Genomic DNA, 13,719 nt, shown 5'->3' on the forward strand with positions numbered 1-13,719 from the left:
CAAATGGATAAAGAAAAATAGATAAATGAAAGAAATGAACAGACACCCACCCCAAAAAAATAAATAATCTGGACCTCATACATTAAAATGCTTTGTCATGAAAATAAACAACAATTGGTTCTTTAACATGATTTCATGATTTCTTTATTAATTCTGTCAGATGTCAGTAAAAGTCAGTCTACACAGAGAAGACATCAGAAGTTATTCTTCAATAAGTTCATTGACAGTAAGATAAAGGAATCACCATATCTTCAGCCACAGTTTATTAGCAGTCTTGACAAAGAATTGTATAAGGGTGAAAAACTTAATCAACCATTGTACAGAGAAAGCAAAACAACTTTACTAGATTCATTATTTCGACATTTTGTGAACTTTAGCAGCAATAATGTTATGTCTAAGAAAGCTCTAGACATGTGCCTAAGAAATGAAAAAAAAGTGTTGCCACAGCCTAACTGTCTTCCAGGTCCTACAAAGATGCCTATAAACTGTTAAAACCATTGCTGATTAAAACTACAACATATGATGCTCGTATCAATGATTGTCAGCTATTCCGGAAAACAAATGCATCTGACTATTCTATGGATGTTGAATGTGGTAAATGTGGTGAAGCAAGATATAGCGACCATTCACCTTCTGCTAGAAAAACCTACACATATATGCCTCTTGGACCACGGTTAGTCAGGATATACGGTGATGACAATATTTGCAAACTGATGTTTTCAAGACCAGATTTGAGTAATGGGAAGCTCTCTGATATAGCTGATGGCAATCTTTATAAGTCATGGTTTCAGAGAGGAGGTGTATTTGAAGATACAGAAGAACGTTGCACTGTGCCGTTAGCATTATTTTGTGATGGTCTCAATCCACATAAAAGTATGACAACACAGAAGTCAATGTGGCCATTGATGTTAACGTGGCTTAATTTACCTATTCCAGTAAGGTACATCCTAGGACCAATGATGCTTGTTGGAATTGTGCCTGGAACAAAAACTGAGGAACCAAAGAACTTGGATCCTTATTTAGATGTCCTAGTTGATAAACTGTTGGAATTGTCAACATGCACCATGTATGATGCTTACAAAGGAGCTCCAACAACTGTAAAAGTTGCCCTGTTACAATATCTTTGTGATGTTCCTGCATTTAGCAAAGTGTTGCATGTGTCCAGCCAGGCAGCCTTACGTGGATGCCCTTATTGTAAGAAAAAATGACAACCAAAGCAATGCCAAAAAAAGCATTGTCAGAAAAAGCAAAAACTGCAAACAGAGATAAGTGAAGAGTTACCAAAGGCACCATGGAAGGTGGACAAGCCTGGTTTGAAGGTGGCAGATACAAGAGCTAAAAACCTTGTTTACCCAACAGGATACGATTACCTGGCAGAAAATCATTTTTCGAAGCCTTGGACATTGAGGACAATGCATGGAAAACATCAGGTAAATATTGTTTCCTTTATTTCAACAGCATTGCCATGTTTACTGAGGATATTGGTTTTTTAATTTGTTGGTTTACAGTATTTTATGCAAAAAATTCTGGTCTATTATACGATAAGTTAGAAAAAGAAATAAAAGAATTTTGCAAGACATAAACATGCTAAATATGAATAGAATTATTCTACTGTCACATTGTAAACTAGATTTAAAACAATACTTATCTTCTCTTTTTTTGTCATCATTCCTTGAATTTAATTGGCAAACATTTGTTTCATTGGTTTTAAACTTAAAAGGGGATACAAAGCATGTCATTGTCATAGATATCGATAAAATGATGCAATGAGATGGGTTTAATTTGTGCATTTTGCATTTTAAGAGACACACATGATAAAAAGATAACAAAATTATTTGTGATTTCCTAAAGATTAGCGAAATGGGTGGGCAGCTCATAAACCAACAGATTAAAAAAAAAATAGCCTGATACAAGTTCTCTACTTAAACTCAGATTTAAGCAATCACTGGTGATAGCATTGATTTAACACCACGTAAGGCCAAAAAAAAATATGTCTGTTAACGGTTACCTGACCGACCCTTCTTTTGAGCGCCCTAAGTCATTTTATTTCTGTCGTAAAGTGAAAAATTAACTGAACTCGTGTCAAAAGCAAAGTTAGTGTTGCCACTAATATAAATCAATTGCCTGATACATCCCAATGTTCACAATCGTGAATATGACAGCTGTTTTAAGGAAATTTGTGACTCAGAAAAAAATCAAATATTAACATGGTTAATGTTGATAGCTTCTTTTTCACATTTCTTGAATGATCTGTCATTCAGTTTTATAAAATAAAGCTGTATACATAACATAACTATCAACATGATCAAGGCAGTTGATTAAAAAAATGTTTGTTAAAACATGTTGACTAACAATTAAACAAAATAAAAATGAATGAAAATAAACACCATTGTCCCATTTCGAAAAAAAGTTTAATGAATTTCCACATGATCCTTGGCCTTCCAGATTTTTTTTTAATTAACATAGTCTAAACATGTTAAAGCTTATTGGTTAGTAAGAAAGTCCTGCATATTTTTTCTGTTGATAAGCATTTATCCTACATTGTCCTATGATCATTTGTTATCAATCAAAGGAAAATTTAATGATTTTAAGACAAATGTAAGCATGTTTTGCTCATTTTATGTGCCTTCTATACAAATATTATAGTCTTGTAAGATTTCTTGAAATTGTTTCCTGCTAAGATATCATAGACAATGTTAGACAGATACTTTAGTATGGTGATTTTAAAATGAAAAATTTTCTTTTAGTTTGTCAAAAGTGGTGCTGCATTATGGTGCTTGCGAGGACTACTGCCAAAGAGACAGGAAAATACACTTAGAAAGCTGTTTTCAGCTATTGATATGATGACCCACGAAAGCTTTGACAGTGATGAATTAGATGATATTATACAGTTCACAAGTGAAGCTATGTCTTTGTTGGAGAGAGATTTCCCTATTGCCTTACAGGTAAATAATGTTGCCAAAATTACAGTCATGGTCTATTGACTTGGAAATTTTGCGTATTTTGCATGCTAAAAATTATGTTAGGTCAGTAAAATCAGGAACATATATATTATTACATATTGTTAGATATACTGTTCCCAGGTAAAATGGAACCGCTTACATGACTTATAAGAGGTCTATAGAATAAAACAAATTATATATTTTCAACAGTATTATTCTTTACAGTTTTTTTTTTGTTTTACTACAACTTTAATGCAGACACTTAAAAAATATTTTGTAAATCCAAGTAAAAACATTTCTGACTTTTATTATTTGTATTATACAAATGAAAACTTCATGACTTACATTATCTTCCTTTATATATAATTACTATTATTTATTATTCCTGTTATAGCATGTATAGTGCACAATTGTTTTTTGACTAAAGTTTTATTGCATGTGTTAATTTGTCAAATCATGAACATAATATTTCTAACACATGGTAAAGAAACAATATTTTCTTACTTTTCAGACAATTACTACTCATTTAATGCACCACATTCCAGAAGGATATGCTGATTTTGGACCTTTGTACGGGAGGTGGTTATTTCCTTTTGAAAGGATAAATAGTTGGATCACACGCCAAGCATTGAACAAGAACAAAATAGAAGCAACCATCATGGAAACTTATGCTGTATGTATTTGTATCTTAGACAACATAGTCCAGGGGTTCAAATTTACTTCAGGCAAAGGAAGGTCCAGGACCTTTGACCAAAAGTACTTAAAGGCCCTCCTATATTTTTTGAAGGTTCAGTTTTTATTGAGCATGTTGAGAATTCAATTAGTAAAAAAACAAACAGACTCATACTGCTTACTAGTTATGTTATAATATTATATTCTCCAGTTTCCTAGTATCTTGTATGACAACCCATCACATGACTACACATCTGATCTAAGCAACATCATAAGTTCCCTTTCAGTATAGTTACTTTTAAAGATGATTTTGATATATATTTTTGTTCCAAGGTTGGGCGGTATTTACCCCCCCCCCCCCTGGTATTTACCAGTGGTATTTACCGGTATTTACCGCCCCGGACAATACTCCCCAAGTGGTCAATACTGGCAAATACTGGTCAATTGAAATTTTCATGCTTCTTTTGACTGACTTAATTATCTATCAATACTAGTAAAAAATTGGTTGATGAGGGAAAACTTTATTCCTTTGGCATGATTCAGCTTATAAAAATGAATGATATTGGTATGTTATTAACTATTAAAACATTAAAAATGATTAATTTAGTTCTTAGGGGTAATGATATTGCATACTTTTGGTATACATATAAAATTGCTATATCAGTTATTTTGTATAAATCAAGATATTTTTTTCTTGAAAAGGTTTGAATTTTACAGGTAAATAGAATTACAAGTGACTAGCAATATAGATTATCAGAGCATTACCTATTTTATGGCTAACAGGTGTGAAAAGTTTAATTACTATAACAACCTAATAAATGTTGACATAACAGGAAAAAGGTCATAAAAGTGATTTCTGAACATTGTTTTAAACAATGAATTAATTCCTGACTATTCAACAGCATGATAAAAATCTTCTAAATTCAGGAAATGTTTTCTTTTTTGATAAATATATAACATATATATATATATATATATATATATATATATATATATATAAAACAATTTTTGTATTTTTTTTAATTGCATCTTTCAAAATAACTGTTAAGAAAACCAGATGTTATATAGTCTCTTTTAAGTGACTGACTTCATGGTGTTAATGACTATATATGTTGTATGATTAAATCAATATTTGATTAATCTTCATTAAACCATGTTCATGAACTAATAAATTGTGACTTTTTGTCCTAGTATCCTAGTACAATTTAGTAAATAAGTGACTTTCTGCCTTGTGACTATATATATCTATCCATTCACCAAGTAATTGACCTGAAGTAGGACTAGTTTTTATAGTAAAGTCCTATCAAAATTTCAATTGACCAGTATTTGCCAGTATTTACCGCCGGCATGGACAATACTAGTATTGACCGCTTTTTTGCCAACCTTGTTTTGTTCAAAATGCTTTTGTAATTTTTTTAACCTGCAAAAGTAAGAAAGTCTGTGGGTTGTAACTAACTACCAATGGGAAGGTCATGGACCTCTGACGACTACTAATTTGAACCCCTGTAGTGTCAAAAGTTTGGTGGCTTCACTTTTACTGTTCTAGAGTTTTGCCCCTTTACAAATTGAAAATTTGCTGACTTTTTTGTTTTTTTTCACTGTTTTTGTTCTCTATCTTTAAGTTTGTCCCAACCAAATGTTATGAACCTTATTCACAATACATATTACCACAAAACTCATATCAAGTACGTACAAATCTAGATAGTGTCACTTTTTCTGTTCTTCAGTTATATCCCTTTTTAACCGTATATGATATGCAAGAGGGGGCATCATCTGTGTCCATGGGGACACATTCCCAGTTTATTATTATAAACTATTGATATAAAAAAGAAGATGTGGTATGATTGCCAATGAGACAACTCTCCACAAGAGACCGTATGACACAGAAATTAACAACCTTAGGTCACCATACGTCCTTCAACAATGAGCAAAGCCAATACCGCATATTGATGTTTGTATTTCAATTTTCAGATATATGATTGGTGTGTTTTTATGATAATGTCAGGGAAGATAAAGCAAGATGACATCAATATTGGAAAACTAGAAAAACTCCTGCTGGACGAGGGAATAGATGAGATGAAAACTTCAATTGGGAAAAAGTTTTTCATTCCGGATACTGTTCTGTCACATATGTCCGAGATATACGATTTTTGTCTACTACAACGAATGACAAATAAAGGCAAGGAAGTTAGTTGTTGTACCAAGTTATATGGGAATACAGGAAGAGAGATGAAGTACTCTTCTGTTACAAAGCAGAGATCATCAGACACATTTGTGTATGCAGTGAAAATAGGAGATGATTTTGTCGCAAATCAAAATTGTGTCAATTCACTGTCAGATATACTGTTTGGTAACATTTCTAAAATATTTGAACACTCTTGGCATGGAAAAAGCTACACATGGCTTTTGGTGGATATTTATGATGATGTCAAGTTTAAAAATGGATTTTGGAGTACGAGTGAGCAGTTTATTTCGCAGAGACCTCTTTTATTGCAGGATGTCAGTGCTCCCCAGGTCGTTGGAAAGGAAAGCAACCGGCTCTATTTTGTCAGTGCATCAGTATCATTGAAGGATTGAAATTGATTATGTTGATCTATGTTCAATTGTTTTCTATACTTTATATATATTATATTGTACATGTAATTATGTCAATAAAAAAATTGTAATTAGTAAAAATAATATGTTTAGCTAATGTTATAAACTTGGCTGTTTCAGTTTAGTTTTTTGGCCCTACCTAGGGCATTATGTGAAACGGTCTATGCGTCTGTTTGTCTGTTTGTTCATTTGTTTGTCGAGCTTAGGTTGATGTTTTTTGTCCAGGTAGTTTTTGATGAAATTGATGTCCAATCAATTGAAACTTAGTATATGATCTTTCTAGTTTTAATATCAAATAGAGTTTTGACATTAATTTTATGGTCCACTGATTATAGAAAATGATAGTGCAAGTGGGGCATCTGTGTACTATGAACACATTCTTGTTTTTTAATGTAGTATGTAATTTGACATTATCATTAAAAGAATTTAACAAAATCTCAATAAGAATACTGTATATGCTGTACGAAAGGCTGCAGATGTGTGTCAAAAGTATGTTTATCTCACTTTACTATAAGTTTTATGTATAATGCTTCATATTTCAAATATACATGAATGACCCCTTTGCATAATTAACACTAATCATTTCAAGACACAGTTCCATAATCTTTTTTTATGGTTATTTGTTGTTTTTTATTCTTTATTTTATTGATATGAGTCCTATAAACTAAATACCTACCTGAATTTAATATATTTCAACAATTAGGTGATTATTTTTATTCATTAGTTAGGCACCTATAGGTCCAGATAACTTCCCTCTATATATTTTATTAAAAAAAATCAATTTTCCAACTTCAATTTTGTTTTCCTCAGGGATGTAGAAACTACTTTTGTATTTGCATGTTGAATGATTATGCTAATGAGATTGATAGAAATATAGCTATTTGTGCTCTGTTTGCAATAACTTATTAATTGATTAAAAAAGTTATAAAATTATTTGTATGTAGATATAATATATATATTTCTTTCAAATAATGAAATAAATTATATTTCTGATGATATGCCTTTTGAATTTCATTGTCTGGCTTTCGGTTGAAAATCGAAAATGCATGATAAAGGGGAGATTTATCTCACTTTATGAATAAAGGTTCATATATCAATGAAAGAATCACAGGTAAACAAATATAAAACAGGCTGTGATGTAATTGCCAATGAAAAATCTACCCAACATCTCATCAGATAGGATCAAACGATTAATGTTAAATTTTTCAAGACATGCAATATGAGTCCATTTCTAAGGAACTTAAGTAATAGGTCAACTTTCACCCCATATGAAATTGACTTACCCCATATATATCAAATAAGTCACTTCCAGCACACTGAATAACTAATATTGTGTTTCAAAAATATTTGAAAAAAAAATATTGTGATGCCTATATTTCCTACGACTCTTATCTACATGCAAAACATTGTCCAATCTTTATTCTTGTGCACAGAGTATACCAAATTACATGGCACTCTCGTATGAATGTAGGAAAGAAAGTCACAATCAGTTTTTATACGACCGCAAAAAAATTTTTGTGGTCGTATATTGGTATGACGTTGGCGTCGTCGTCGTCGTCGTAGTCGTCGTCCGAAGACACATTAGTTTTCGCACTCTAACTTTAGTTTAAGTGAATGGATCTCTATGAAATTTTACCATAAGGTTCAATACCACAAAAGGAAGGTGGGGATTGATTTTGGGGGTTATGGTACCAACAGTTAAGGAATAAGGGGCCAAAAATAAGCATTTTCTAGTTTCCAGACAATAACTGTGGAACGGTGTATGGATCTTTCTGAAATTATACTACAAGTTTCCATACCACAAAGGAATGGTTAGGATTTGCTTTGGGGGGTTATTGCTCAAACCGTTTAAGAATTAGGGGCAAAAAAGGGGGAAAAACAAGGTTGTCCTCATTAATGGACAAATACTTTAGTACAAAACATAATTTAAAGCAGTGTAAGGGAGATAAATCAAATACATTATTGAAATTATCTCCCTTACACTGCTTTTAAATTATCTATAAAGTAATGGTTAATGAACAATTAAGATAATTTAAAACAGTGTAAGGGAGGTAATCCAAATACAACGTTTTGGTTACTTCCCTTACACTGCTTTTAAATTATGTTTAAAGAAATGCATATTTATAAAGGAAGACCAGTATGGCGCATTAGATTTGTAAAATCTTTGACCACATTTATTTATTTGTTATGCCGAATCTAACCGTGTATTTAGATTTTTAATTTTGGGTCGTTTTCAAAATGGTCTACATTAAGGTCCAAAGGGTCCAAAATTAAACTTTGTTTGATTTTAACAAAAATTGAATATATGGGGTTCTTTCATATGCTGAATATAAACATGTATTTAGATTTTTGATTTTTGGCCCAGTTTTCAAGTTGGTCCAAATTGGGGTCCAAAATTAAACTTTGTTTGATTTCAACAAAAATTGAATATATGGGGTTCTTTGATATGCTGAATCTTACCATGTATTTAGATTTTTTATTTGTGGACCCGCTATCAAATTGGTTCATATTGAGGTCAAAAGGGTCCAAAATTAAACTTTGTTTGATTTCATCAAAAATTGAATTATTTGGGTTCTTTGATATGCCAAATCTAACCGTGTATTTAGATTTTTAATTTTGGGTCCCCTTTTTTTAAATTGGTGTACATTAAGGTCCAAAGGGTCCAAAATTAAACTTAGTTTGATTTTAACAAAAATTGAATTTTTGGGGTTCTTTGATATGCTGAATCAATACATGTGTTTAGATTTTTGATTATGGGCCCAGTTTTCAAGTTGGTCCAAGTTGGGGTCCAAAATTAAACTTTGTTTGATTTCAACAAAAATTGAATATATGGGGTTCTTTGATATGCTGAATCTAAACATGTATTTAGATTTTAGATTTTTGGCCCAGTTTTCAAGTTGGTCCAAATTGGGGTCCAAAATTAAACTTTGTTTGATTTCAACAAAAAATGAATATATGGGGTTATTTGATATGCTGAATCTTACCATGTATTTAGATTTTTTATTTGTGGGCCCGCTATCAAATTGGTTCATATTGAGGTCAAAAGGGTCTAAAATCAAACTTTGTTTGATTTCATCAAAAACTGAATTATTGGGGTTCTTTGATATGCAAATCTAACCGTGTTTTTAGATTTTTAATTTTGGGTCCCGTTTTTTAAATTGGTCTACATTAAGGTCCAAAGGGTCCAAAATTAAACTAAGTTTGATTTTAACAAAAATTGAATTCTTGGGGTACTTTGATATGCTAAATCTAAACATGTGTTTAGATTTTTGATTATGGGACCAGTTTTCAAGTTTGTCCAAGTTGGGGTCCAAAATTAAACTTTGTTTGATTTCAACAAAAAATGAATATATGGGGTTCTTTGATATGCTGAATCTTACCATGTATTTAGATTTTTTATTTGTGGGCCCGCTATCAAATTGGTTCATATTGAGGTCAAAAGGGTCTAAAACAAACTTTGTTTGATTTCATCAAAAACTGAATTATTGGGGTTCTTTGATATGCAAATCTAACCGTGTTTTTAGATTTTTAATTTTGGGTCCCGTTTTTTAAATTGGTCTACATTAAGGTCCAAAGGGTCCAAAATTAAACTAAGTTTGATTTTAACAAAAATTGAATTCTTGGGGTACTTTGATATGCTAAATCTAAACATGTGTTTAGATTTTTGATTATGGGACCAGTTTTCAAGTTTGTCCAAGTTGGGGTCCAAAATTAAACTTTGTTTGATTTCAACAAAAATTGAATATATGGGGTTCTTTGATATGACGAATCTAACCATGTATTTTGATTTTGGACATTGGACCATAATAGGTAAATTAAAAAAATTGAAGTTCTTAGACCACATTCTTTCTGTGTCAGAAACCTATGCTGTGTCAAATATTTAATCACAATCCAAATTCAGAGCTGTATCAAGCTTGAATGTTGTGTCCATACTTGCCCCAACTGTTCAGGGTTCGACCTCTGTGGTCGTATCAAGCTGCGCCCAGCGAAGCATTTTATTATATTATCTTTTCTTTGAATAAGAGAACATTTATTTAAAAACCAATTTTGTATTTATCTTGAACAATTATATATAGGGCAAGTTTTTAAACAAAATGTATTCTAAAATGATCAATAATGATAAAATCGTGTTTAAAAATACAATTTGGAAAAGTGGCTTGGTCTTGAAATACCTTAAAGGTGTCAATAGATATATCCTCTACATGCCTCAAAGTTGATATATCTTAATTTATCAATGCTTATAAACAATATCAGAAACTAAAATGAATATATACAATAAATAGAAATTATTTCGAGAACATTTATTTATCTATTCAAACAATTACAAACAAATAATTGTGACTTTTTGTCCTATTAAATTTGTGACTTTCTGTCCGTTTACCTCTCATATACATCCTTTAAAATAAATATGGCAATTACAATTGAATACTAACTAGCACTTGAGATACTTACATGTAGCATGGAATGGGCAGCATTTCCTCTGGTAAAGTATGAATTGGAAGTGTACCCATAACTGATACCAGGATCTGTCTGTGTTGAAACTGTTGTTGATGGCACAGGTTTCCAGCAGATGCAGGTCTCATTGTGGGCGATAAGTCTGGCACAGCAAATGCAACCAATGGTACAAATAGCACGATTTACAGATGGTGGCTGATACGAATCCATGCTGAATTATTTGAAAATATATAGACTTGTTCCTAATTTCTCTATATATAAGTGTGTACAGAACAGAGAAGCCCTACACCTTTTTTTGAGTTTTTAATATGACAAGCTCGGGTATTGTCAAAAGATTTCTCCAGACGGTTCGGCACAATTGTCATCTAATTAACACATGATGGATAGTTAATCAGGTGTTTTTATTTCATTTATCAGTAATAATTAATCCCTCACCCGACAAAAAAATGACAATTAACAAATGCACACCATTTAATTACAGCTAATTAACAAATAACAATTTGGATTATGATCTTATAGAAATGACTTTAAACAATAGCATTCACTTTTCTGGAGTTATTTACATTCTGAATATTTCTCGTCAGTGCGTTTTTAAACTGCTTTCAATCTTTACTAGTAATTCATAGTATTATAGTCCGTGTGTGTACTTGTAGGTTTCTATTTGTGGTGTTGTAAAGGATCCAACAAAAATATGGACTATCACAAAAAAAATATAACCGTAGTTATGCAATATCTTTATTGTCAAATACACATAATTTGTTTGTGACAAAAACACTAACAAAGCTCGCATATAACTTTCTTGGTCTAACTAAATAGTGCTAATTTCATGGTGACACGAGACTATTTTGATGGCAAGTCTGTCTAGCTTTTCTTCTCCTTCATAACTTAGCACTCCATCATCATACTGTTGATAACGTGTGGGGCCCTGATAGTGGATTGGATCTTTTTTCTATTTACAGTTAAATAAAGGTGAAAATGTAATCCATCAGGCGTAACCAGTGCGTGTGTATTTTGTTCTTCGTCAGTGAGCTAGAAGGTTTTTTTTTTTGGCATTATGAAGATCTGTCTCTCTTTTACCTCTTCATTTTAAAAAGATAGATAAGACGACATAGGCACATAACAAACATTGTGTCGTTTAATCGAAATAAGAAATAAATGAATGCAGATATAATAGAATAAGAGCTATGTGATCAACGTTTTTTTATTTTTAAAAATAAGAACTAGCCGCACAAAAACACGGAGTAGTGGGCAGGAGGATTTTACACATTTAATAATATTTTGATCTGTCGCTAAGCATGCTTTATCAGCTCTCACAAGGCAACCATATTCTTATTTGAAATCCTCTAGACCCCCCTCCCCCCCCCAAAAAAAAAATTGAAACTGGTTTTCCCCTTTTTAACACGAGTTTAAATTGATTGATATGTTATTTTAAACACCGAGTGACAAATATGTCATGCAATTTCAGGACGACCACAGTTTTAAAGTCAGTTATTACAATATAGAAATAAGGAAATGTGGTAAATGATTGCCAATAAAAATGACTTTCTCTCCGTTTACCTAAAGCAACTATCCACCAGAGTTCGAATGAAGGGTAGGTAAGCAATTAAAGACTCAAAATTCAAAAGTATACTGTATATATAGTCAGCAATAAATGGCCCGACATGATTGTTGGTTACTTATTTCAAAGTCCAAATAGAAATATTTCATGTTTTTTAGAACGACATGAATTAAAAAGTCCGGTATAATAATATAATAATTTCTATAAATTATAACCAAGAAAGCAACTTTTCATCAAAGTTCAAATTAAGCGGACATAAACAATTTTGAAAAATATGAAGATATTCCAACGGAAATTGATTGCTTATTTCAAACGTCCAATCGCAAATATTTCAAGCCTATCAGGACGACATGAGTTTAAAAGTCCGGTATATAATATTAAATATTTTTTATAAAGAGATGTGGTATATTATTACCAATAAAGCAACTATCCACCAGAGTTAAAATGATGGGGATGTAAGCAATTATATTAAAAATAAAAGTGAAACAATTCAAACAAAAAAAATAACACCCTTATTATCTAAATGTATAACAAAGCAATTTACAACAACAACAAAATGTGCCGACCGACATGAACCAACGACAACCACTGAACTACAGGCACACTGCAAACATGTCACGAACACATCTTTTTCTTCCAACCGATTTTCTTCGTTTTTACACTTATAATATAATTACATCTATGCCAAACACACAGAACAATAGTATAGTCATGTCGTACCTTAATTTTCTAATAAATAATCGTAAACTTCATTTATGTAATTTAAAATAATAAATCACTGCTATATTCGACGGGAAACTGAATTTTTGTTTTATTGCTTCTTTGATCTCCACAATAGCTCCAGACGAGGTATAAGGCTTTGGTCCGAGATAATTAATGAGAAGAAATTACAGTAGTTTGACAAATTTGAAGGAACGACCGGGGAGGGGGGTATGTTTTATTTCCTAAACAAATATTCTGATCTTCAATTTGATGAAAAAAAATATTCAGGTCAGATGACAAAAAAACAAAAAATAGTCTGAATCGAGCTTTTTCCAAAATCTTTTATAATGTTAAATATTGAAAAAATAATTTGATTGAAAGCGTCGAAAAATAAATGAAAATGTTTTTACTCAGAAAAAAACATAACCCCACCCCCTTTTGAAGTTAAATGGTTGCTCCCTAGATCAAAAATTATACAATTATTAACAAGTCTATCGATCTCTGATGATATACTGGTCATTCTATTTTCAATAAACTTTATTAACCTTAAGGCTAAAATACATGTACTTTGGCATGTATGTTTATACAATAAACCGTTAATTGTTATTCGGGTTTTTGATGAGGAGGTGTGATATTAAGATGGCTAAAAATTCTCAATTTTCAATTTTCTTCGTTCTTCAATTATTACATTTATATCTAAAATATTTGAACGTTTTCGACACTATGATGTCATATCTGAATGATTTGTAATTCTGACTTTGATCAACTTCTATCCAAAGGGCGCTTTGGGGAATT

At 31.5% G+C, this 13,719-nt stretch overlaps 1 protein-coding gene across 1 annotated transcript; it reads left to right on the forward strand.

The window, feature by feature from the left end:
• Positions 1-1,064: 1,064 nt before the first annotated feature.
• LOC127710355 (uncharacterized) lies at positions 1,065-7,074 on the forward strand. The gene is made up of 5 exons (XM_052216147.1): positions 1,065-1,097; positions 1,233-1,430; positions 2,748-2,945; positions 3,454-3,615; positions 5,586-7,074. Exons 1-5 carry the CDS (start codon positions 1,065-1,067, stop codon positions 6,189-6,191), a joined length of 1,197 nt encoding a protein of 398 aa, XP_052072107.1. The 3' UTR covers positions 6,192-7,074.
• The last annotated feature ends 6,645 nt before the right edge of the window (positions 7,075-13,719 follow it).

This window comes from Mytilus californianus, unplaced genomic scaffold (assembly GCF_021869535.1).
Source record: "Mytilus californianus isolate M0D057914Y unplaced genomic scaffold, xbMytCali1.0.p SCAF_73, whole genome shotgun sequence".
NCBI lineage: Eukaryota > Metazoa > Mollusca > Bivalvia > Mytilida > Mytilidae > Mytilus > Mytilus californianus.